General features: G+C 40.9%; 2 protein-coding genes across 9 annotated transcripts in view; both read left to right on the top strand.

The window, feature by feature from the left end:
• Positions 1-11625, top strand: part of stxbp5b (syntaxin binding protein 5b (tomosyn)) — a 29211-nt gene extending 17586 nt beyond the window's left edge. Inside the window, exons 16-29 of one of the 7 annotated variants that reach the window (XM_068338472.1) lie at positions 34-218; positions 319-444; positions 592-743; positions 3293-3355; positions 3449-3505; positions 3588-3635; positions 4827-4877; positions 5066-5149; positions 5786-6025; positions 6176-6533; positions 6619-6784; positions 7280-7391; positions 7479-7699; positions 7783-11625. In XM_068338472.1, coding sequence (XP_068194573.1) covers positions 34-218; positions 319-444; positions 592-743; positions 3293-3355; positions 3449-3505; positions 3588-3635; positions 4827-4877; positions 5066-5149; positions 5786-6025; positions 6176-6533; positions 6619-6784; positions 7280-7391; positions 7479-7699; positions 7783-7824 — 1905 coding nt within the window. In that variant the 3' untranslated portion in view covers positions 7825-11625. The remainder of the gene's footprint in view (positions 1-33; positions 219-318; positions 445-591; positions 744-3292; positions 3356-3448; positions 3506-3587; positions 3636-4826; positions 4878-5065; positions 5150-5785; positions 6026-6175; positions 6534-6618; positions 6785-7279; positions 7392-7478; positions 7700-7782) is intronic. The other 6 variants (XM_068338475.1, XM_068338473.1, XM_068338477.1 and 3 more) reach the window with 6 other exon arrangements.
• A 920-nt stretch (positions 11626-12545) lies between these two features.
• sash1b (SAM and SH3 domain containing 1b) overlaps positions 12546-25077 on the top strand; it is a 36301-nt gene continuing 23769 nt past the window's right edge. Inside the window, exon 1 of one of the 2 annotated variants that reach the window (XM_068339613.1) lies at positions 12546-13571. In XM_068339613.1, coding sequence (XP_068195714.1) covers positions 13119-13571 — 453 coding nt within the window. In that variant the 5' untranslated portion in view covers positions 12546-13118. The remainder of the gene's footprint in view (positions 13572-25077) is intronic. The other variant, XM_068339614.1, reaches the window with a different exon arrangement.

Genomic DNA, 25077 nt, shown 5'->3' on the forward strand with positions numbered 1-25077 from the left:
AGCCTTTTAATGATATAATTTCTCTCTTTTCAGCTGTTGGAGGTGCGGATGCAGTGTGAGTTCGGTGACGGAGACTCCCCTGACACAGGAGGGGAGCAAACCCCCACCTTGCCCACACCGGGAGTGTCCTCCAGCCCCCAGGAGAGCGATCCTCCCACTCAGCCCTCCACAGGCAGCAATTCCTCCGATGGACCCAGGGACAATATACCATGCCTGCAGTACGAAAGATTCTTTATTTACTTATTTTATTAAATAATGACACAATCAGCATGTTTTATCCATGGAGCGGTCCTTCATTCATTCACATTTTTGATACAGGGTGCGGAGCTCCCCGCTGAAGCAGTCTCCAGGCTACCAGGTGGAGCTGGTTATCCAGCTGGTGTGGGTGAGCGGGGAGCCGCCGCAGCCAATCACCAGCCTGGCTATCAACTCCTCTTACGGCCTGTAAGAGCCACACACCATGTGATTCTTCATCTTAACGGGAGAGATGATCATTCCTATACAGCATTATGTATTTATGCTGCTGTAAATAGCTCCTATTTATGTTTCCAAATCAAAAGCATGGAGCTCATTGGCTTGTGTGTGTTTCAGTGTGGTGTTTGGAAACAGTAACGGCCTGGCTGTGGTGGACTACCTCCAGAAAACTCTGCTCCTTAACATGGCCACATCAGAGCTGTACAGCCCATCTGAACCCTACCAGAGGCAGCCTCGCTCCCCTCGCAAAGCAAGACAGCCCTCTGGAGGTGAGCTCCGACATGTCTCTATAGCCACGTCCCTAACCTGACTAAAATTATTAACCCCCCTTACTTTGCTGTGTGTTTGTATGTGAGGCCAAAGCAGACTGAAGACTTAGTGAATCCTGTCAGTGGTGGGTTAGAACGACCTGGTCTGACACTTGGCAGCAGACCTGAGCACAGCCCCCCAGCAGTAGCTCATATCCCTCAACAGGGGGCATCACTGAAGGGTTCGCCATCTGTTCAGTAGGACAGATCAAAGAGCGGAGTGGAGCGGGAGCTCCGTTCATTTTAATGACTACACCTTGTTTTTGACCTTTCTGTTTCTGTCATATATTTTACTGTTGTTTTGTCTCAGACTGTTTCTGTTCATTCTTTTCAGTCTCGGCGGTCTGGTGCTAGATTCAAGCCAAATTTAATGCTGTGAAAAAACAAATTTTTGAACAATTAGTACATCTGACAGATGTATTTTAAACAGAAGTACAACAAAAAGCCTCTGAGACTGTTTTTCTTTTTGTGCTGCTCTTGTGATGTTCATTCTTGTTTGTGTTGGTCTCTCTCTGTGTCTGTAAAGACATTCCAACTGTGACGTCTTGCATGTCCAGGCTATCTAACTTGTATACTGAGTCTGTGAAAAAACTACGTTCATCTCACCTCAGTAAGTTGTGTTGTGTTACTTCCCCCACCCATACTAGCGTTAGGGCTGCATAATATAGACAGAAATCTGACTTTATGATTGTATTGCCCCAGCAGAAGGGGGCATAAGGGGCAAAGATTTCCAAAAAGTTTTTCTACATATACTGTCATATATTATCTTCTGAGTAGAGAAAGTCTGGTTGTAAAAGGTGATTATTCCAGACGTTAGAAATTGCGTTGACATTTTGAAATGAAGAGGGGTGCTGCTTTCTTTTCATTGGAACCTCAAATGTTAAGTTCATTGCTGCCAGCAGGAATAAAACTGAAACTTCATGAGAAGAACAAGAAGAAATGTACAATTTTAATCCCATTTGGGGAAATTATTCTTATTATTTGGGGATTTATGGCTCCTCACTTATATTTTTCATCATCCTCACTCAGATTACTCCTCATCCTTACTCACCCTACCCAGATCTATTATGTTGTGTCGGAAGATGACAACATTAAGGAGCTCTGCAACAGCATCTGTTGGTGAAAATGGCGTCAGATCTTGTCTGATCAATCAGAGGCTACATATCATTCCCTAACAACCCAAGAAAATTCTGTTCTATCAGACAAACCTTCGATTTCTTGATCCACCATCAAAAAGAACCGTTCATTCATTTATCTTGATTCATGTTGCACAAACTGCAGTGTGGATACCGCTCATGCGTTACATGATATCGATGTTTAAATGATATATTGTGCAGCCCTTATTTCTCTCATCTAATCATTCCCCTTTTCTCAAAAAGATACACTCCCTGATTTTTGACTCACAATTTGAATGATCCTCACATCATGGCTGCCTTTGATTCATTGGCTGCCAGTACTTTGTAACAATTGATCTCCTTTTGCGGGCTCTGTCCGACATGCCGGTCATTTACCGATGTTTTCTTTCTATTCTTGACCGATCGCAAGATTCTTCTCTCAGAGCGACTCCGTGTTAGCTCGCAGGTGACCTCTGACATATGTAAACTTTGTTGCATCGTAAGCTGCCGCAACTTCTGCGTCTCCCTCTTATTCGTCATCCTCTGTTCCTTAACTGGATCAGTTGTCATGTCGCTAAATTCCATGATTAGAAGCCTGATTTTTACTGATAAGCTTCACCAGACCCCCAGCACTCCCCATTGAAAAAACATAATTGACATCTACAGACGTCACTGGCAACCAGTGGGTTAAAAAAAACAAAAAAACAATTTGCAATGGCTTATGTCACGCTGTGAGAGAACAAAATCACATAGTGTATCTTTTCAACCTAGTTGTGTAATAAAATGAACACCCTGTAGTCACCAGATTAGTGCTACACTGTACAGGTACAGTAGCAGTCCCTACCTTTGTTCAAATTGGTAATTCTTTCCATCTCATGTACCAGAGACAAGGGCGCAGATCTCATTGGAACTTATGGGCAGGCAGTAAAGAGGGGAAGTTAGTGCTGGAGTTACCTGCACTGGTACAGATCGATATTTGACTTCATTATTGTCAGTATCGTTCCTAAAAGAAATGTCCAAAACTTCTGCTGCCGTGCTTTTCACTCTATTAAACTGTATGTGCCCGATGTTGAACAGACTCTACAGATGTGTCTTTATTCTGCTGCTTATCTGGGCATGTGACATCATTGTAAACTACATGGCTCAGACCATTAAGATGTATAGCTTTGGACGTGTGCAATTTCACAACTGGAACTGACTTAAACATTTTCAAGTACATCATTTATTAAGAAATTATCTTTTGGTTTTTACAATGTAGTTTTCTTCAATTTGGAGAGGCCATGTTTGTTCTGTCCGCCCAGGATCTGTGCCCAAGGCTGTAGGACTTTGTAGAGCTTTAGTTAGATTTACTGAGAGTGTTGTCTGTCTTAATTCCAACCTTTGTTATTCCCACAGCACTCTGCGACTCCAACGACGGGTCCAACACCTCAGAGGACCGCTGCAAGTCACCGACTTCAGGTAAGATTCCCTCATTTCACGCAAACAAGACTGATCCCCTAATTCTAACCTTTGGATCAATTATTTTTCTGCACAATTGCGTTTGTCACATAGGATCTACCTCACCTTGCAATTCAGATGATGAGCGAAAGCAGAAGTTCTTAGAGAAGGGTACTGTATCATCAAGAGGATCAATTTAAGCTTTAAAAATGGCTGCCGGTGTGTGATTTGTCTTTCTGAACCCTGTTTCCAGTGAAGTCCAAAAGTAGACGCTTTTCCAAGACGGTTGCCAGTGACTTTGGTACTGTATCATCTAGATGCGTTCGCTCTGATCACTGATCACTCTGATCATTCTTTCCTCCCTGATTGACAGCGTTCTAACCACCCTGTGCCTTAATTCCATCCATGCCTCTTGTGCCAAAATGAGAAATGAGTCATTCAAGACACAGATTTGTACTAATCATGCAGTTTGGGGAGTTTAATGAAATTAATCATGATTTAAATGCATGACAGTAAATCTTTTAGAATCCCAAACCTCAGATTTTCTATGCAGATTTGTAAAAAAAAAAAAAATTTTGGTTGTTTCCACATAACTGAATTGAAAATATCATCCAAAATCACCCATTCAGAAGCATAGAAAACCTGCATGCCTCATTCTGTAACAGTACTAATATCTAACCGTGTTACTGAATGTTAAAGTCAGCTGTTTCCGTTTGATTTGACTCGTGTGTGTTTCTGATTCCAGGGTTTCAGCTGTGTTTGGCTGCCACTTATCTTTTCTCCTCCCACTCCTTTCGCATAATCATGTTCACTGAAACATAATCACCCTGTTTCTTCTCTGCCTCTTGCTTTGTTTGACATTACAGGCCCTTTGGGTTGCGATGCCTCTCAGCCTCATTTTTATTCTCAGTGTTTCTCTAAGGGTGGTTATACACTGCGACAGGCAACTTTCATTGTTGTGCTTCAGGTTAGCCTGGTTGCTAGCAAAAATGAAAATTCATCATCATTTACCCCCATGTGATTATTTGAGTAAAGTTTTGTAGTCCAAAGCTCTCATCAACGCGAGAAGATGAAGACGATTTAACATGAATGAATATGAGCATAAAATGACTCCATAGAGCTCATACAGCATAATCCCAAACTCCAGAAAAGCTGAGATCTTTGATTGAATTAAGATTACATTATTGACACAGACTTTGCATCAGCATGGGGATGAGATGATATTGATAAATCACGACTTTGAATTCTCATCTATGAGAAAAATGTTCCTTTGAAACATTGCAAACTCTTACCGTTCCATACCCAGCAAAATGTGCTGTACTTACAACCTCAACAGTTGTCTTTCAGTACGTGTCACCACTCTTAAGAATGAATCTAAATCAGAAAAAAAACCTAAAACCATACTTTTTACTTTATGATTTTAGTTATTTAAAAATAAACATGCTGTTAGCCATCAAATAAAGTAAAATAGGAGTATTTGTTTCTGTTACAGCCAAGATGTCACGGAAAATTAGTTCACCTGGTGAGCAAAAGCTAGACAATGGTAAGCCAAACCTATCGAGAACCTTTACACTCTCTTGCAGGTTTTGCTTATTGTAATTTGAATCTTTTGCTTATTTCAGCTCGTAGTCGTGAAATCCTTCTGTTAGAGCGCTGTTTAAATCTCTGATTGCATGTTGTTGTTATTGTGAGACTGTTAAGTGAGGAGAACTCTGTTTGCACTGTGAGCAGCGGAGAAACCTCAGGGATGGCGTTCTCTCACGTGTCCGAAACGCGTTCATTGTGGGAAGGAAGGAAAGTCCAAACCCAGCTCCTGTGAGTGGGCCAGTCCTGGTCTGACTTGGTCTGAAGGGGGATAACTGGTACTAACCCCACCAATGCTTGTGTTGTTGTTTTTTTGTTCTGAAAGGTTTTATACTAATCTCGCAGCGTATCCTTCTTCCTGATGATGCTTCACTGACCTGACTGTTAAAAATCTTGCTTTTCTTGTTTGCAGTGTTTCCTTGTGAGGATCACATGTGGGGGGCGGTGTGTTTAGCCTTCCTCTGTTTGTCAGAGGTCTTTTAGTTTCTGTCGGCATCCATCGTTTTTATATGGTGTAAAAGCTTGTGTTTTGGCCACCATCAGCAAAGTAATGAGGCCTTAAATAATTCTGGTCCTTAAAAACACACTTATTCCTTGGGAATAGCTGTAGCAAATCTTAACCTTATTTTTAACATTGAGAACGTTGTCAAATTTAATTGTCGTAAAGCGCATCATGGGAACCTTTTGAAGAAAAGGCATACTTCGATATAAATGAGAGCTTCTCAATGTCAAAAACCTTTTGGGTGTACTTGGTAGAAGATTCTTGGTTTGACCTACCTCTAACCTGCTGGATATTAGCATCTGTTACACCTCTTAAGTTAGATCACCAAAAATAATTTCCTCATTTTTCTGCTCCCTCCTGTCCAGATGCCAAGGATAACTCATTCACCCGCTCACGTAGTTCCAGTGTAACCAGCATAGATAGAGAATCTCGAGAGGCCATCTCAGCCTTTCACTTCTGCGAGAGTTTCCCCAGGAAGATGGACAGTCTGGTCAGCCCGTGTCTGTTAGTGGGAACCACACAGGGGTCCGTGATGATGGTCGCCCTTAGCCTGCCCCCCAGCGGCGAACAGAGGCTGCAGCAAACGGTTGGCATCTCCTCATGTGGTAAGATGCTGCAATTGAGGAGTTACCGGAAATACACACCACCAACTCTCTTACATGAATAATTCCCTTGAAAATGAAGATTTATCATTATTCTGGTCAAAATTGATCATCTGTGGTCCAACAAATACTTTTCTGATTCTCATTCTCCAGGAACTCTGGTCGACCTCAAAGGAGGCATTCTGACGATGGCTATTTTGGATGCCACCGGAGCTCTGCTGCCACCTTCATATGAACCTTGGTATGATCCAAACGCCTCAGAGGAGGAGAGGGAGAAGAGCAGGAGGCGCAGGCCGGCCTCCCCTCCTTCTTCTCAGGAGGGTCAAGACTCCCAGTTTGCCGTGTTGTGTTCTGAGAAACAGGCCAAGGTCCTGGCTTTGCCCTCCCAAACACGCATCCACAAACACAACATCACAGAGACCTCCTTCGTGCTGCGGGCCGATGTCGTGCAGATGGCCGGTGCGAACTGCATTGCCTGTTTCTGCGCCAACGGTCATATCATGACTCTGAGGTATCGTCTGTCTGGCGTTAAGATTCTTGATGTATTGTGTTGCTGAAGCTACAATGTGGTGTGAAATCTATTTGTGTCCTCCCAGTTTGCCCAGTCTAAGGCCTCTGCTGGATATGAACTACCTACCACTGACAGATATGCGCATAGCCAGAACGTTCTGCTTCTCCAACGTGGGACAGGCTCTGTACCTCACCTCAGCTACTGAGATCCAGAGAATCACCTACAGTCAGGAGACCTGCGATAACCTGCAGGTTAGTTACTCATCAGGGTGTCGAGGAAAGACTTTCTGACGTAGAAGAAAGGAAGAGCATGATAGAGTCTTCATGTAAACTGGTCTGGTTTTAACATTACGTATGTACGACGCTTTCAATGAACGTCGATTATCTCGACAACGTAGCTGAACTGTAATGATGACTTCTTATTGTTACAGTATGGTAGCACATCATCCTAGCTAATGTTTGCAATGCCAGTTTGCTCTCATCGCTGCATTAATTCTGACCCGTGGAAGCGACTGCTGAATCCAGAGTGACACCTGGTGGTGACAATCAGAACATCATTCTGGTCCTCTGTTAGACTGGATACGGAACCGCTTTCAAAGTTTTAAGATCAGTCTATTAATGTATTACCCTTAATGAGCCACTGAGTGCTCTAGTACTTGTTGATATTGGGGTTAATACAATTTATGTCCGTAATCTGAAAGTGTTTTGGAGTTGAGGTGGACGTGTGTTGATGGTTGTGTTCCACAGGAGATGCTCAGTGAGTTATTTACTCCTGTGGAGACACCGGAGGCTCCCAACAGAGGCTTCTTCAAAGGTCTCTTTGGAGGAGGAGCGCAGTCCCTGGACCGGGAGGACCTCTGTGAGTACGCAGCAGCCTGCTATCAAATTACACTAATACATCTTGTCTTGTCAATAAACCGATTTTTTTTTTTCCCGTCTTTGTTAGTTGGCGAAACAACTGCAGGTAAGGCCTCTAGAAGCCTTGCTCAGCACATTCCCGGCCCTGGCAGCATGGAGGGGATGAAGGGCGCAGCGTCCGGGGTGGTGGGAGACCTGGCCCGTGCTCGGGTAGCTCTGGACGAGAGAGGTCAGAAACTGGGTGAGCTGGAGGAAAGAACGGCAGCCATGATGGCCAGTGCGGAATCCTTCTCCAAACACGCTCATGATGTAGGCACCTCCCTTTGATCACATGAAGCCATCATTTCCAGTTCGGCTTCGTATCGCTGACTCTTCCTCTTTCCTCCTTTCAGATGATGTTGAAGTACAAAGATAAGAAGTGGTACCAGCTCTGATGGCAGCGTGTGGAACGTTGGACTCTGTAATCAAATGCCACTGTTTCTTAAGAGCTGCAGGTTCACTTCTCTTTTTTCTCTCCACCTGGAGTGGTCCACTCAAAACAGGCTTTTATTCTCAGCACAATATCATGAACTCTGCTTTTACCTCAGTCACTGGAGGACTGCAGCGGAGACACTGGCTGAGCCAACGTCACAGGGGTGTAATGGAAGAGATGAAGTTGTTAGGAATCATACTGTTTCACTCGAGAACGACGATGTTCACGATCAGTCTGCAGAACAGGAGAGAGGGAACCCTTCATATCCATAAGTCGTGCACTCATATATATCACACACACATATATAGATATTCACACACAGTGGTTCTGAAAGAGGACAATTCTGCAAAACATGTACTTGTGGAGGCTTGATTGTTCTTTTTTCATTTCTCTGCCCTTTATGGTGTCCGCCAAACACTTGAATGAGGAGAAAAGTCTGATGACCCTGTAGTCTTTCAAATCAGCTGTCTTTAGGAATGATTATTATTCCATGAAGGACTTGTGTTTTTCTGGTCTAAATTATTTTTGTCAGAATTTGTCTGTTTATGTCACCTTTCAAGCACTTGAAGCCGTTAAGAATCGGCTGGGAGATGATGAATCTGTTGCCACTCACCGACTAAGGGCTGGTAGTACCCTAGTTCATCACCGACCGTTCCTTTGACACCGTTTCCAACCTAGGAAGATAAATGGCATCGGTCACTTTGGTTTTCTTTAAATTAGACTATTTATTGGAAAAGTAATTTATGTTTCCATGTTGGGCATTAAACTTTAATTTATATGAAAATGTTTACCCACCCCATGAAGAGTTTACATTGATCTGATGGAAAAAAATTATACACTGGGGAAACCCTTTGAAGCTTTTAAGGGGCTGCAGCTGAGTCACATGAAGAATGACGTGTTGATGGGCAACAAAAAGATTGTCCTCAAACAGTTTGCTAGAAGTGAGAAGAAGTTATTAGAAGTTAAATTTCATTCATCGTGAACTCACCTCCATGCTGATGGAAAGTCAGGCAAACTTTCTTAGGCCACAAAACATTACTGGAGCTTCAAGGCAAAAAAAACAACCATTCCAACAATCTCTTGTATAACACAGGACGATGGAGAAGAGTTTAAAAACAGACAAACCTGAAAAGACTCCACACTGACAATGGGAAACAAAGTCTGTAGAAGTTCTGAGATTCCAAATTTTGTTTTGAAAAAAAAATGCAATTTAGATCTATTTCTTAGCTGAAATCTACTCTGTAGCCTCTGACCTAAAAGCTTTCCCTTAAAAGGAATGTGTACAAACGTCCACATAGACAAGATCAGTTTCACCAGAGCGCCCTCTGTTATGTAACACAACTTCCAGGCAGCAGGTAAACTGATGAAAAGCAGAAGTCAGGAGGTCTGGGGCTGTATGTACACAGACACACACACACACACACACACACACACACACACACACACACACACACGGCTCAATCATCCCTCTGATGACCTAGACAGGTGCACGCTAGTGCTTGTAGCGCAGAGGCTAAAATGATTTCAGCTTAAAAATGGTGTGAATAACACCTTTGCAAATTAGTTTCAGATCTCAGGGTTTGTGGAGAGTCTAATTACGTGTTTCTTGTGTTTGTTTTTTTCAAATCATCATTTTTGTTATTTTGGAGAATGTTGTAATGCTGTTTTGCCATGAAGCTACAGAAGTTATTTATTGCCTAAGAAAGCAGCAGCAGAGGATGGGTGGATGATGTTTTTGTTTTTTGGGGTTCAATGTGATTAATCTAAATATATATTTTGGTTACTTTTTTTGCGATAAAGAGTCTACCTATAATGATTATGAAGATTTCTTTTTTTCTTTTTGGGCGTTCTGTCAGGTTTTGCCTCAGAGTGTGACTCTTTACAGCATAATGGAAGTGGTAATGCTGTCTTTGTATTCGTTGCTGCCGCTAAGAATGACCACGCAGTGCTGTCGGTCATCTCTCTGAATCGTTCTTTCTGCCTTTGCCTCATGACGCATTTATGCTAACCTCTACCTATGTGTATGTCTGTGTGCTTGTGAACATACATATATTCAGGAATATGTGTATGATCGCCAATATTTATAATAGATGCAGTGTATTACAATAGGTCTTTTGAGGTTTTTGCTTGACAGTGTTTTTTCAGTGTGATTAACTTTGTTGTTATCAGATTTCTTTTTTCATGAGTGGGTTTGGGGGGTGTGCTGCTATTCATGTCAATGTAGGAGCAAAACCCATCAGTCTTTTATTTTGAAAAGAGATAATGTCAGCTGCCAAATGTTGTAAATAACGTGGATAGCTAGACACAAATCTGACAGTGCAGGTTCAGGCAACGTGACAACTGTAACATTTGCGGCCATGTTGTTTTACGACACCAAAGAGTTGCTTGATTTCATAGTTGTCTTCAATTTATTTACCTAACTGGTGAGAGGTCGTCTGATATGTCGGGACGACACTCTTAAGTCAAGGCTGTGTGTTTAGGAAGGATGTAACATTAGCTTTCGCTTCTTCTTGCAGGCACCCTCATCACTCAAATTGCTGAGTTCAAAGGACAAATTGATTTGGAGAGTTTCATTCCAAAATCAGATATCCATCAAAAAAAAAAAATTACATTAAAACTGTGTGATGCTTTTATCTCTTTTGTTGGATTTTAGATGGAGGAGCTACAGCTTTCACCAAAAATATTTTATTCAAGATGGATATCAAGCATTTGGGAATAAAACCCTTCTTTTTTTGCTGGCTGATTTTAATCTCCTACACTGTATACTACTGAGATAAACCCATTTCTAAGAGCAGTTGTGGGTTTTGCACTATTTTTGTATTTAAAATGATTTTGTTAGTTTGATTTTTAGCCCGTTTATTTTTTCTCGTCTCATTTTCGTATTGTTTGAAAGGACCAAATCGTGACAGAACCTATGCTTGTCTGTGTCATCTGCCAACTATGCTGAGTGCTTCACTCTCAGATTTGTTTTGTCAGTGTCAGGTTTAATGATGCTATGATATATTTATATATTTGAAAACTTTTCAGTCACCTGCTAAAAATGAATACCTTTAATGTAATTATGAAACATCCAGACACCGGTTGTGTATAATTACTCATTCAGACATAACAAAAACCATTTTCTAGTTCTGTATTTAACATCTCAGTCAAGCTTTGCTCCTGCAGGAGGGTCGCCTCCTTTGGGAGGCCCCTAAGCCTTTCTACAGAGTGTTGCCTCGAATTTAAAGTGCTTCAGTTTGCAACATATATGGCCTAAATGGTCTCTATTGCACATTGAAGGATGCATGATTAAGTGTTTACAACCATGAAAGAACCATGTATTATCCCTCTTAGAGTTTGTCTGTTCTGGCGTTTGTATTGAACAAAAACTTCACACATCAGAAGCGTGTCCCATTTTCATTTGATCCTGCCAAATGTGTGTGAGAGAACATGTTTATCTTATTGGTACATTTTATTGGTTTGTTTATGTTTGCTTCATGATAACTTTCCCTGCGCTGTATCCAAGTGAGAATCGCAGTGACGTGCAGGAGACCAGGAGATGTTTCTCAGTCGCCATACTTCCATCCATCTGTCTGTCTTCTGGGATGAATATCTGTGGAGTTGCAGTATTTTCTCATTGTAGGCAATTTTTGTACAGTTTTATTAAAATAAATTTCACATGGATGTCTGACTTAATCTGCTGCCACAAACAATTTAGACTGTAGATACAGTATACAGTATATATATAAATATATATTATTGTGCAATGGAAAATAAATTTAAAACCAATCATTTCGTGTTTTTGTCTTGTGTTGTCTGGTCCATTACTGTATTTTTAATGCGTTTAACATTTATTGAATGTTTTGCTTGCTCTGAGTTTGTTTTAAAGTCCCAAAAGATGTGCAAATGTGGAGAAAGGGCGCCACATGCTGCCTGTCTAAAGTGCCCAAGGGTTGTGCGAAATCCTTGCAGATTAAGCAAATAGCACAACTATTTTTCTTGTTCAAATTCTGATAAATCCAGATGTGAATGTATGTTGTATTTTGCCAATCAAGTTTGATCTATAAAGCGCTTAATCATGGCAACAAATATTTCAAAGCGCTTTAACAGACAAAAAACCCAGCTGAACCCTCCAGAGCAAGCATAAGCGACAGCAGTGGGGAGAAATTCCCTCATTGAGGAAGAAACACCGGGCAGGGCCCAGATTCTTTTGGGCGGCAATCCGCTTTGACTCTCTGTAAGAGAGAGAGAGTGGCAGTTAATCCACACAGAGTCAGTGTTTTTATAAATAAAGACACTGAAGGAATATTTTGAAATTCTATAAAATTCTGCTTTCCTATTGTGTATTTTTTGAGTCTCAAAAATGCAGACTATTTCCATTTGCCATTTAAAAGTGACTTGTTTAACACATTTAAAGTTTTTTTAATATAACTTCACTCCTTTTTGTTAGTTTTATTTAGTCTATCATTGCTTTAGAAATATTTGAAGTTGTGAATTTTATTTATACGCGTTCCAATCGCTGTCGTTTCAATTTGAGGAACCACATTTCCCAGAATTCTCTGCAGGTGGCGCCAGTGCGCTGCAGCGGAACTCACGTCGTCTCCTGGGATAAAAACTACAGCGGAGACTTAAACCGAGGCTGAGCAGCATCATCCTCCCCACTCTGACTGAACCGGCGGATGGAGCGGACGGACAGTAAAGTTGAAGCCGGTCAAAGCTACACACCAGTCGGTTACGTGTCCGCTCGACAGAGAAATTAATTGGTTTTGTTCTCTGCGACTGTTTCGTAGTTGCGGCTACATTTGCGTCAACCTTTTCCGTCGTTGCTCCGGGCGAATGTTTGGATGGACGTCCTGCTCTGTTAACCGAGACAAAGAGGATGGATACCGGCGGAGGAGACGCCAACTGTTAGCCTATTCTTTTTTCTTTTTCTTTTTTTTTTAAACCAGCTTCGACAAAGGAACAGAAATAGGATAAAAACTTCAACGACACAAAGTGAGAAATACTTGGAGGACTGTACTTTCGTCCTAACTCAGGTTAAAATGTTGCGTTCAAATGCTGCGTAACTGAGTTAAAACCCGCTGTGGTCAATTGAGGCGTTCAGTCAACCACCTCCACAGGACGGGGAAGCCTCTGAAACTATCGGAAGTATACTTGCTCGGGAGAACGTCAGCAGACCCGACCTCCAACAGTTACAGGTGTCTGCTCGATTCCCATCAGACGGCTGAGAATGGACGCGACGGTCAGCCGCTGAATCCCCTCACGTCCCCTCCTAAGATGAGCCAAGGACCGAACCTCGTCCTGGAGTGGCTGTCAAAGCTCCACCTGACCCAGTACGTGGAGTCTTTCATTGACAATGGGTACGATGATCTGGAGGTGTGTAAACAGATCGGGGAGCCGGACCTGGACGCCATAGGGGTCCACGTCGAGTACCACCGACACAGACTGCTGGCGGCGGTGCAGACGCTGAAAGCCGGGGACCAAAGCACAGCACTGGGCTACTATTTCACCCTTGAGCCCCTGGATACCTCCGGTGACGAGCCGGCAGACAGAAAACATGACCTAAGGACTTTTAGGTCACAGATCAGAAGAACCCATCCCTCCGGTCCCGGACCCCTGGGAGTCCCTAATGACTTTGTGACTTACCCTAAGCTGAAGCTCAAAGTCTTGATCAGGGATAAACTCGCCAAAGATGGGATCGACCTGGGAGAAGCGCCTTACACCTTTACGGTAGGCGGTTTCCACGCCATGTTGCTATTAAATATCACTTAAGCTCTGTCAAGTGGAATTTTTCACGCCCACTGTGTTTTGTTTGTGATGAAGAGTGCGACAAATTTCTTTGATGGTTCTGACGTCCACTGGTGATTCTTTATTATCCCGGGGAGCCTCTTAGATTCAGTGTGGTTCAATTCTCTCAACTCAGTCAAGGATTCAATTTGCATTCCAACAATTTTGTTCTATAATAAATGATAAACTAGTCCAGTTCTACACTGGATCAATTTATTCATTAAATTTAAAACATGATATAGGAAAACGAGAAGACTAAAAATAAATGTGTTTTGTTACTGAGAGCATTTGAAACTTAATTGTTAATCACAAACACACTCTACTGTTTACACTTCAGGCGTTAACAATGCCCTGACCTCTGCATAAATGTCAGGGCCACAATAAATCTCTCCACCCTGATGACAGATGTTTAGTTCGACTGGCAGCATTCCATTTCGCTTCTGGTGATCATCTTTTGACAGCTGTCCATTCTGTGTCGCCTGTGGAGACTGTGGTTAATGTGATTCCAATTGTTATGTACAGTATTCTGCTCTGGCATCAGCCAGATGCAGTCCTGAACACCCTCATCGGCTGATCTGCGGTCAGTCAGATGAATTGAAGGTTTACTTGATGGATTCTGCAAATGAGAAGCAATCGTTACAGTAATGAAACAGCGCTGCTGGACACCAGAATATATTATATATCCACACTTTCAAGCCTATAGGAAGAGTTTATCTTCTCTCCGCAGTGGCATGTTGCCCACATAGAATTTATTCTGCTAATCCACATTCATGCTGGTGTTGGTTTTCCCTTTCCTCAGCAATTGCGAGCTTAAAGTGCTCCTCATCAACAATGAATGAATTAGATCTGAGAGAATGTGAACCAGGCTTCCAGTTTCATTAAGTTTTCGGAACAAATCACTGAGAATATGCAATGTTTCATTCAGTCCACCCCCAGTGCACTCTATCGCTTTATTTAGGTATGATTTAAATAGATTTAAGTATGGGGTATGTCTTAAATATTGTCATTTAAAACTTTTGTTAAATATTTGCTCACGTTGCCTTTGTTTTATGTTAAATGTAGTTTTGAACATCTGGTACAGTTGAGCATGAGATGCACACAGAAATAGATGAGATCAGGGGGGTTCACGGTCCTGATACTTTTTCCCTGTGCTGTACAGTATTTTAGATGCATGCGCTGTTCATGAAAGATTCAGGGGCTGTAAAGGCGCTTTGTGACTCATGCCCAACCTTTTCGTAGGTTCCATCCAATACTGGAACAGTTGGAGTGACTCAGAAAACTTTATTTAATTCTTTATATGTAAAAGCATCTGTTTCTCCTTGAGTCAGCACAACCGTAGACATCCGTCGTTGCTAAAGAGATTTAATAGTGGTGAATGGGAAAGCAGCGACACATACTGTATGCTCTACTAGTTGTTTGATGAAGCGTGTATAATTGGCCTTCACAGCACAGCATTTATGTCTAACTTTGGTTCTTCAGCTGTGTTTAGCATTTAGTGTTACATCATCATCATCATCATCATCATATGTCTCTTAAAGAAACAGGCCAATCTTTCAGGCTAATTGAAGTTTTCAGTTCCCACTAGAAGGGTCACAGTTTTCTAAATTCACCATTCAGTTTGATTCAAAACAAACAAAAGGAAATTTTTACAGGTTATGAAACCTCCGTGTGAACAAACCGTCAGCAAGAGCATTTCTTTTCCTAAATGATTATCTCCGGGTTGATTTCCTCCTGGGTTCAGTTTACGAAATTCAAACCTTTTTATGGTGCAGTGCTGAGGAAGAATTTGTGATCATGTAAGTTGTACCAAACAAAGATTACCATCATCGTCATATGTACTATACCCCTGTGCATAAAGAAATTATGGTATTTAGGCAATTTGGGGGGGACGATGCAGTGGCTCATGGTGTAGCACTGTTGCCGCTGACGACCCCTATGAAGCCTATACAGGAAAAGTGTTGGCCAATTTGCTAATTACTGTATTTCTTTTTACCTCTTTGGCATTGTCCCTTCACAGCAATGATGATCTGGTGACTTGTTGGGGATGCACCCTGCTCCTTGGCCTTTCAGCCAGGATCAGATCCACCCCTAATGGCAGTGTAACCTTTCAGGTGCATCAGATTGAGACCGAAGCTCAGATGTATTATCTTAAGTTTCGATCCTTGTCTAACTCCAGTTCACTCATTGCTTTGGTGTTCAGCTTTAATCCCACAATTTCTCTGCCTCACAGTTTAGGTTAGGAAGTACAATCAATTCCCAGTGAGCCATGTGCTCTTCTGACTATTTCTGCATGCATGACTTGTTCGCACAGGCCTGAAGGTCCTGTAAGTGACGAGAGAGGAAAAATAAATGAAATGAAAGCTTATTGAGCTGTGCATGACCTAAACACTGGCGCTATGGTCAATGTTAGAAACCATAAACATATCATTCCCAAAGGTAAATAAATGTTTCACAGCCAGATGAGATTTCAGTCCTGCTGTAAAGGTCACTTTTATGAATTACTAACCTTGCTTCATCAGGTTTGATTCCTGAGACTGTCTTTTATTTAGTCTATTATCTCATTGTATCATAACCCAGTGTGTGTGCGCAGCTCCCATCTGTGATGTTTGAGGTGACAGGGAGACCCCTGGTGTGTTGGGATTTGTAGACAGCCCATCATATTAAGTGCGTTACAGTCTGGGAGACAGAGCAGATACCCTTGTCTTTACATCACAGCTTACGTGAATTATTTAATTTAGTTTCAAGTCCCCAGTAGAATAAACACACGTGTAGATTATATTAATTATGCAGGGGTATGGGCTGTGTTTCTAAGCTTTTCAAGAGGACTGCTCAGACGTTGGTTTCCTTGCTGATGCTTCTGTTGCTCGTCATCAATTCCCCTCGGTGCGACAACACGATAAATATTTCTGCTTCAGTCATCATCTGTTTCTACTTCTTCACATTTTGTTATTGCTTGGTGTAAACACAATCCTCGATCGACATGGTCATGTTTTAGGAAGAACCTTGATGTTAAATAGCATTTATTAAAAAAAAATCAATTCACACAATTCATAGTAAATTGTTTGAGTGGGGTCTCCAGTCTCAGTGTGCTTATCACGTTTTCATTGTTTTTACTTTAACTGTTTCAAATAAGGTTAAAAGTTTTGTCATGCCTTATTGTTTGTGTATCTGCTGATTAATCTTTCCTGATTAAAAATATTACTGTACTTTTAAAGTAATCTTTTAAAATCAGCTATACACACACACACACACACACACACACACACACACACACACATAGACTCTGTTCTGATTGTGTCAAGACAAGCGAGAATCACGATTTTCGTGTGTGCAAATGAATCCAAACTTGGGGACAGTGTCAGAAGTGATTTCGGGAAACTCAACCGTTAACTAGCTCCACAGTTACTCAGGTAATTCCCTGTTCGCAGTGACTGAAATAGTTTTCACTTTTCTCCCACAGAGTTATGCCACCCACCTCTGTTTGAGCGACAGGGCCTCATTGAGAAACGGAAATGTAAACTGAATTCAGTCAGAAACCGATGCCAGTTTTCTGCCCATCTTGAATTGTCATATGGTACCGCGAAGATGTTCATGCCCATTTCAGCAGCTCATCAATGTTAGATTTATGCATGAAGTACAGGAACACCTTGTAAAATTGAATACAGCTCCACATCGCAGCATTATGAGGTCATTTTTGCATGTCCTTCCTATTATTATGTCTTTATTTAGTTTTACATCATGCAGAAGAATTACAAGCAAAAAAAACCCTAAACGTAGTGAGATATCCATGCGGCTTGGGCGCATTTACAAGGATGTAGTGTGTCTTAGAGGCTACATGATTGTTAAAACTTATGGACCACCTCTCTAATACATGCAAATCAAAAATCTTTCCTTATTTGCAATTAAAACTTAGTCATGTTCAACAATACCCATCAAGATGATTAACAAGCCCTCTCCTTGTGTATCAGCTGATCAGGTTTGTTATTTGATGGCAAAGCATCCATTGTTCATCTCAGCCGGATCCAGTTGGAAAAGCTTCCCTTTATAGCTGTTTTAACAAAAGAGTCCAAGAAGGCCTCATTTCAGCGTCCGGACTGAAAAAACATCCTCATAATGGGGGACAAATCTTGGATTCCCGTGTGTTGCACTGCCAGAGGACCTGAGGACAAGCAACACCAGCAGGCTGCTTTTGACTGAAGAAAAGCCTGCCTGAATGGAGCCTGGCAAAATACAAGCTCTGCAGCAGCTGACAGCTGTCGCTGCCTTTGTCCCATTAAGATGGAGACCGAATAGAACTGTCGAATAAGGATGATTCCCAAACACAAGTACTGATTTAACTACAAGATGCAACATTATGTGAAGGACCTGTAAATAAACAAGGGGAGTAGTTTTGTGCTTTAAAGGCACAACTGAATCAGTTTATCTTTAAAACAAGGCAGCCTGTTTGCCGGGTAAACGCTGGTGCCTCAGAGCAACAAGTTTCAGGGATTGAGATTAGATTTGTCTTACAGACAAGTGGAATTGGTTTGAGTGTGAATTGCTTTGTTAGCACCATGCAACCTGGCAGAGAATAACATACTGAATTGATCAAATTCAGGCTCGAGAATCCTCTGACATGAGCCGTTTGTTCTGATTACATCACACAACATTCTAAACTGTGTTTAACATGATAAAATAAAGAAGCAAGGCCAAGCTAATAGTCCTGCCTCCTTCATTATTGACCTGGAAGCATATGCTGCTGCACAAGAAAATACATGACATCATCAAAGCTCATCCTTTGAATGAGTAGACCGCCCAGACACGACTTCTTCTGAAACAGGGTTGCCAAGGCTCTCAGGAGTTCTGCGTAAAGAGGATATTCAATTGGTGAATTCCAAGACACCTTGAATGATTGGTCCTTTTGGTAGGAAAATAAATGACGTTCGATTCTATCCTGGTGACTACAAATCTATAAACTATAAATCTTGTTGTAAATTTGAACTCATTGCTGGAATTCATCTCAGATCCCAGCTCATGTTACTTGTATAGTGTAAAATAGGGAAGGCCCACTTATGGGCTTAAATCATGTTATGTCAGTATAGATTAAGTCAAACCAGTGGGCCATTATACGAATATAGCTGGATTATTGCACTGCTGGTGCTGGGGGGGCATGTAGCACTCAAAAGCTTAACATGCAATGAACATGTTTGTCTGTTACGGTTTGAAGTCCAGTCGACTTGTTACTCAATCAGAAGTCTGTTCTATTCTGCAGAACAGGACAGCTGTCATGTACTGGCACACATTCAACTATTCTGCACACATCTGAACTGGTGATATCAGAGATGCATACATCACAGATGCATACCTTCACACAAGGGAATACAAACCATATATAATGTAAACACTTTTGTTAAGCAGGTCATAATCTCTGACCTATATTTGGGAATTTATGATTAGAACTGTCCAGCATTAGCTTACTATACGTTACATGGGGATGTTGCTGGAAGCTTGCGGAAGTCCTATTTCCCCAAAGTGGATTTATTTATGATGATATGTAAGCTTACGTGGGACGTTTTTGTATTTTTCTTTTGAATGCTCTCCATTTGTTTATTGTAATATTTTTCCCTCAAGCACCTCCTGCTATTGGAACACCATTCACCTCCCTCTTGTTGAGCAGCTCTTTGAATCTACCAGCCGTCCTCTGAATTTAAATCACTGAAGACAAAAGTGAGGAAGACAGCCTCTTTTATTTGTGGTCCACACTCACAAAAGGTGGTTAAACTCACCGGTGTGAGCTCTGAAATCTTTGGGCTGCTGAGAGAGAGAATACATTTTTGTAAATATGACAGTTGTGGTCGGATGATTTGCTTTGTATGAGGTCAAAGTAGAGGCTGTCACAAAAGAATAACAATGCATTTAATCCAGACACAACCCGAGAGTTGCATTGAAACAGCCCCATATCTGAAATGAAATCTGCTTTCTCAGTTTTGAAATGCCCAGCAGGTGATTGCCCAGACTTCCAACAGCCTGTGTAGTTCTTCACTTGCACAAGTTTTGGAGTGAATTAAAATACATCGGTAGGAAAACATTGTCCACCAAAAGATTTGATATGATTAAACTCTCTTAATGCATTTTTTTTTTTAGATCTTCCTTTTGCTTTGAAAAATAAAAAAAAAATTGTATCAGAAAGTGAAATTTGTTGTTCATTGGACTTGATAAATATACCGTTTTTCCTCAGGCCTTGTGTTTGTTTGTTTTTCCCCCCCTAACCTTCTGTGTGTTGTGTCACCATCATGTTCTTCAGATCTTTGAGCCTCCGTACGCTGACCTTGATCACGTTCCATTACAAGGGCCTAACCGTACGCTTGGCTGGGCTATTTTTGCCGCGTGTGCAAGATTGGCCATTTTAGTAGGGTTAGCAAGTATTCTCAGTCAGTCAAGCAGAGGAATCAAGCAGCTCGGGGCACCATTATCCAGCGCAGTTGTATTTCTACTTTTATTCAGGCTTTGCAATATTGGATATGATTTATTGCTTCATTGTTAAGATTTGTGTGACTCAACTATCAAGCATTTTATTCTGCAAAAGCCATGTCTTTATGTGTAGTAATGGGTTTGGTTAAAATTTAAATGTAAAATGTTTGTCCAAGACAAACACTGATAATTAGTTTGTAATCTAATAAATAGACTGTTGACAGTGAATGAATGTTCTGTAAGATGGAGTGTGCGAGCTGCTCAGATGCCCTCAGGCTGGTGCCACTAATCCATCATCAGTCCACTGAAACACTTTTTTACATGACAATAAGAGGGACTTGGTTTTATACATTCATACAGATACTATTGGTGTTTCCTCTGAAATATAGGTCATATAGATTGCAGATTACAGTTCATGTGCTTAACCTCTAGTTCAGTCCATTGGTGCTAATTCCAGATGACACATATTAATAGTATGATTCCATGTGGTTGATGCATCTGCCATAATACAAATAATCTGACAGTAATTCGCCTGTCGTGAGAACTGTTTATCTGACCTATTTCACACTTGGTACGCAAGTTGTCGGGGTTTCAAAGAACTGCAGTGTCCAATTTAGTGCAACTTGGATTTGAGACCTGCAACATTAATGAATTAATAAGCTAGTGCAGAAGGAGAGGCTGGGATGTATTGACATTGACATCATTAATAATGTCTGCGCATCCATGCATTCAAGCACGTTTCCTCTGGAGAACAAGCTGCAGCACCAGTAATCCTGTTTACATGCTGAATGTATTCCATCTAGTGGTCCTCACCTATTAATTTAAATTTTTTCAAGGTTTGTTAATCTCTTGCCATTTTGTACTGTTGCTGTTTTCTAAAAGACCTCACCCTTGAAGTCTGAAAGTATTTTTAAACACAAGTCCAACTATTGATGGACATGTAATTCAAAAATACAATTCAATAACCACCAGACACTGTTCGAATACTAATCAGATGCACCCACTGCACTGTAAGCTCCAGCTCAATAAATCTGTGGCCTCTAACAAAGCTAATGGGAAGTATGTTTTCGGCAAGTAGCTGTTTGTGATGCTATCTGCTGATAAAGCTAACCATTGACTGTCGAGCAATGGATGGACTTCTTTCTGTGTGTACCAGGATATCACATTATACATTCTGTTTATTTGTATGTCCCTGTAAACACAAAGAAATTAATTAAAATGTTGTTGCAGTCTTTTAATATTTGTACAGTGACTTTGAACATCATTCATACCCCTATAACTTTTCTACATTTTGATTTTGTCTCATCTGACCAGAGCACCTTGTTTTACATGTGTCCCCCACATGGCTTCTGGCAAACTGCAAACAGGACTTATGTTTTTGTTTTGTTTTTTTAACAATAGTTTTCTTCATGCCACTCTTCCATAAAAGCTAGATTTATGCAGTACATGACCAGTAATTATCCTGTGGAGTCCTGCTGAGCTGTGGCTCTTTGCATGAAATCCTGACTCAACATGGGAATGACTGCATTTCTGATCAGTGCTCTTCTTGTTTGGCCTGTACATCTAGATGGACGGCCGTGGCTTAGTAGGTTTGCAGGTGTGCCATACTCTTTTGAACAGTGCTCCATGAAATGTTCAAAAAAGGTTGGAAAATCTTTTTACAGTCTAACGTGACTTTAAAACTTCTCCTTAACTTTATGCCTGACCCGTTTTGTGTGTTCCTTCTATCATTATGTGGTTCGTTCCCCAATATTCCCTTAACAAACCTCTGAGGCCACCACAGAACAGCTGTATTTGTACTGAGATTAGATTACACACAGGTGGACTCTATATTTAGTCATTAGGTCAACATTCGATCATCAGCAATCATCAGGAAACTTCTGAAGGCCGTTGGTTGTGAAGAGAGAAAAGGGTTGTGAATACTCATTGACTGTATTTGCCCTACACCTATGCTGAAATAAATGTGAACATGAATCTGGGAGTATCTCAAGTCAACGGTTTAATTAAACGGAGTGAGTATTCAGGTCAGGATTTTGCAGACTTCTCGCTGAGGCCAGCGTGTCATCATTTATGTCCACAGCTGGTCTTTTCCTCCTGCGGTGACTAAAAGTCACTTCTGCTCCTGGATGTTGGATATAAAAATGCTAACATTAGAACAAGTTTCAAGTCAGAACAGTTATCACTCATGTATAATTCTATCAGCACTATCTGTGAATTCTGAAATGATAACTAGATAAAGAAGTTTAAGACAGGATGCTGATCCGTGACTCAAATTTTCAGTAATTCTAAAGGATTTGATTTGTGTCTTTCCACTTGTCCTCTATAGAGGAAAAGGAAAGAAATAGGACGTGGATCAAATCAGTGCAGGTCAGTTAATCACTTGGCAAAATACTTTTCCTCAATTGCAGTTGTCGGTCAGTGGTGAGTCCACTACATTTACTCCATCTGTGTGACATTGAATGGTTGAATGCTGAGGGATTAGAGTTACGCCACCGTCACAGATTGCGGGATGTGCCGTGACGTGACATTTATCAGAGTACTTTGATCTGCATTAAGCCTTTATCTGTCCCATAATTACTCTGTTATTGGTGATAAAAATAAATCCAATGATTAAAAATTAGCACCTGAACTAATTGAAATCAAGAAAACAGTGAGAAGCAAAAGGCTGGAGACTGAACGTGATCAGACATCACAACCTTGGCTGTTATTTTTTTTTACATCTAACCATTTTGTGTTTTGTTTTATGCCAAAACTTTAAATTATACTTACCCGTGTTTGTCATGCAAAACTATTTATTTAGTTTGCACTGCACCTACACTTCTGTGATTGTCGACATGCTGCTTTTTTCCTGTCCACATCAGCCCCTCCAGCATTCTGTCTGACCTTCAGTGAGGTTACTGGTTTGCAGTGCAGGGTAAGAAGCTGATGCTCACAAGCCTGTAATTATAATGCAATTTCCATTTAAAGTCCCTCCCTTTTTATGAATTTTATATGATATCTACTGACACTATTGCATATATGAAACAGGCATTTAGAAGACCTGCTCCCTGGTGAAACATTTGGCTAGATTATACCATTTCTTGTATTCACTGTCATGTGAAGTTAAGATGATGCAATAGTTAAATCTTTCATCCCCATTGCCCTGTGTTTGGTTTCCTGGGAATATTTAATGTGCTTAATGTCAGCCTGTCAGCATACATAATACATATACTCAAAGAAACCCCAGATACATAGAGCAGCCCTGTTTGTGTTTATTTAGCCTCAGGTTTATCCATTAGCCTCAATTTCAGTATTGGAGTATTATAAGATCTTTTTTCTCTTGGATTGGGTGAAACATGTGTAGTAGCTGATGAATAGCTGATGTTGAAGTGAATGAGAATCTGTAAAGATCAGTTTTATTGAGGTGAATTTTTTTTAAAAAGGCGTACGCAACAAATTGAAATTATTTTACTAGAAGAAGAAGAATTTACAATCGTAAATTCAAAAGTATTAAGCGCGCTAAACATAAGCTGCATCTAAATTTAAAAAGACAAACACTTTGTACATGTAAAGGCCGCACCGAGGTGTTAACATGATATTTTAGATGATAATTTACAAGATTTATATCATAGTATACTTTTGTAGGCTCTTTTGTTTATTAATCTATTTTATGTTAAATCTCAATGCTGTATGTATTGGCCGTTTAAAGGTAAGCAGAGCTCTATCAGTACTAAACATCATTTATCCACCTGTCCTTCCTAAAGCTAAAAACGCGATTGGAAATCTGAATGAGCAGGAAACACCAAATAACTCTGATAATCTGAAAGCAGAAAATACAAAAGTGATTAATGTGTCTTAAGGAACAGCTGATCCACCTCCAGGTTTCAGGATTGCAGAGTGGAATAAAAACTGATTTAGTCTTACATTCTGCCTTAACATGACAAATATCATATATCACATCTCATTGCTGCAAGCATCTGAGATGCTTTTATTTTTTTGTTTTGCCAGTGCTGGAATAAAAGCTTCATTTCAAGTGTCATTTCAATGGACGACCGTTCAGTCCACTCACAGCAGAAATGGGATTACTGAAGCTTGTAATAAAATTGATGACCCAGCTCCTCTGTGGCTTGCATTTATTGGTGGTGATGAATAAACACGCCATTTCCTAAATGGTCTGTAGGGCAGTAGAGCTGAATGTGGAGCACAATCTGCTCTCTGCCTGTGGGAAGTTAGTAGTTTATTGTCACATTGTCGGCCAGAGAAGTTTGTTCTATTATCTGTAATATGAAGTTAACCAAGCAACGAAGACCATCGTACAACTGTCATATGCACCAAGATATCTTATTAACAATAATGCTCTTAATTATCTTTGTCTTATTTTTATCCTTCTCATCAAGTGCTTCCATATCTTTTACATGTTATCTGTCTGAATGTGGAAACTCTGAATAATGAATAGCAGTGTTTTTCATGCGTCAGTGATGGTGAAGGAGTGCGTTCCTTCTGGAAAAGCTTCTGAGGTTCCTCCTGGGGGAAGTATATGGAAGTGAGCGCAGAGATGTTTGATGTTATAGTTCACGTGTGCTGCACGACTACGACTCATTCCCACAGCACTATGGGATAAAGTGATAGTGCTATCAGAGTATGCATCTGAAACCATTAGGGTGGGTGTTGCGTTATCAGCTGAAAGATTCAGGGCAAACTAAGTTTTTTGCTGTCCGTGAGGCCGTGCAGATTCATATGAAAAGTAACGTTTGTTAAATATTCATCACTTTTCATATCTGTGCAGGACGCTGCTGCAGGTTGTATTTGACAGCTTTGGTCAGTTTTCTGTCTTGCCTCTGCAATGCAGTGTGACATGGCTCTGCTGCAGACTTTCTCAGCGCTATTATCTTTTGCTTACATTCTTACCCCCTACTGTTTATTGTCGAGTCTGTTTAGAGGACTTAGTGAAAGGATTGCTACTAATGGTATGCTTAAACTTTAATCTCAGGGTCAGCCTTTACACAGCAATGATGAGAGA

This window comes from Antennarius striatus, chromosome 17, assembly GCF_040054535.1.
Source record: "Antennarius striatus isolate MH-2024 chromosome 17, ASM4005453v1, whole genome shotgun sequence".
Classification (NCBI taxonomy): Eukaryota; Metazoa; Chordata; class Actinopteri; order Lophiiformes; family Antennariidae; genus Antennarius; species Antennarius striatus.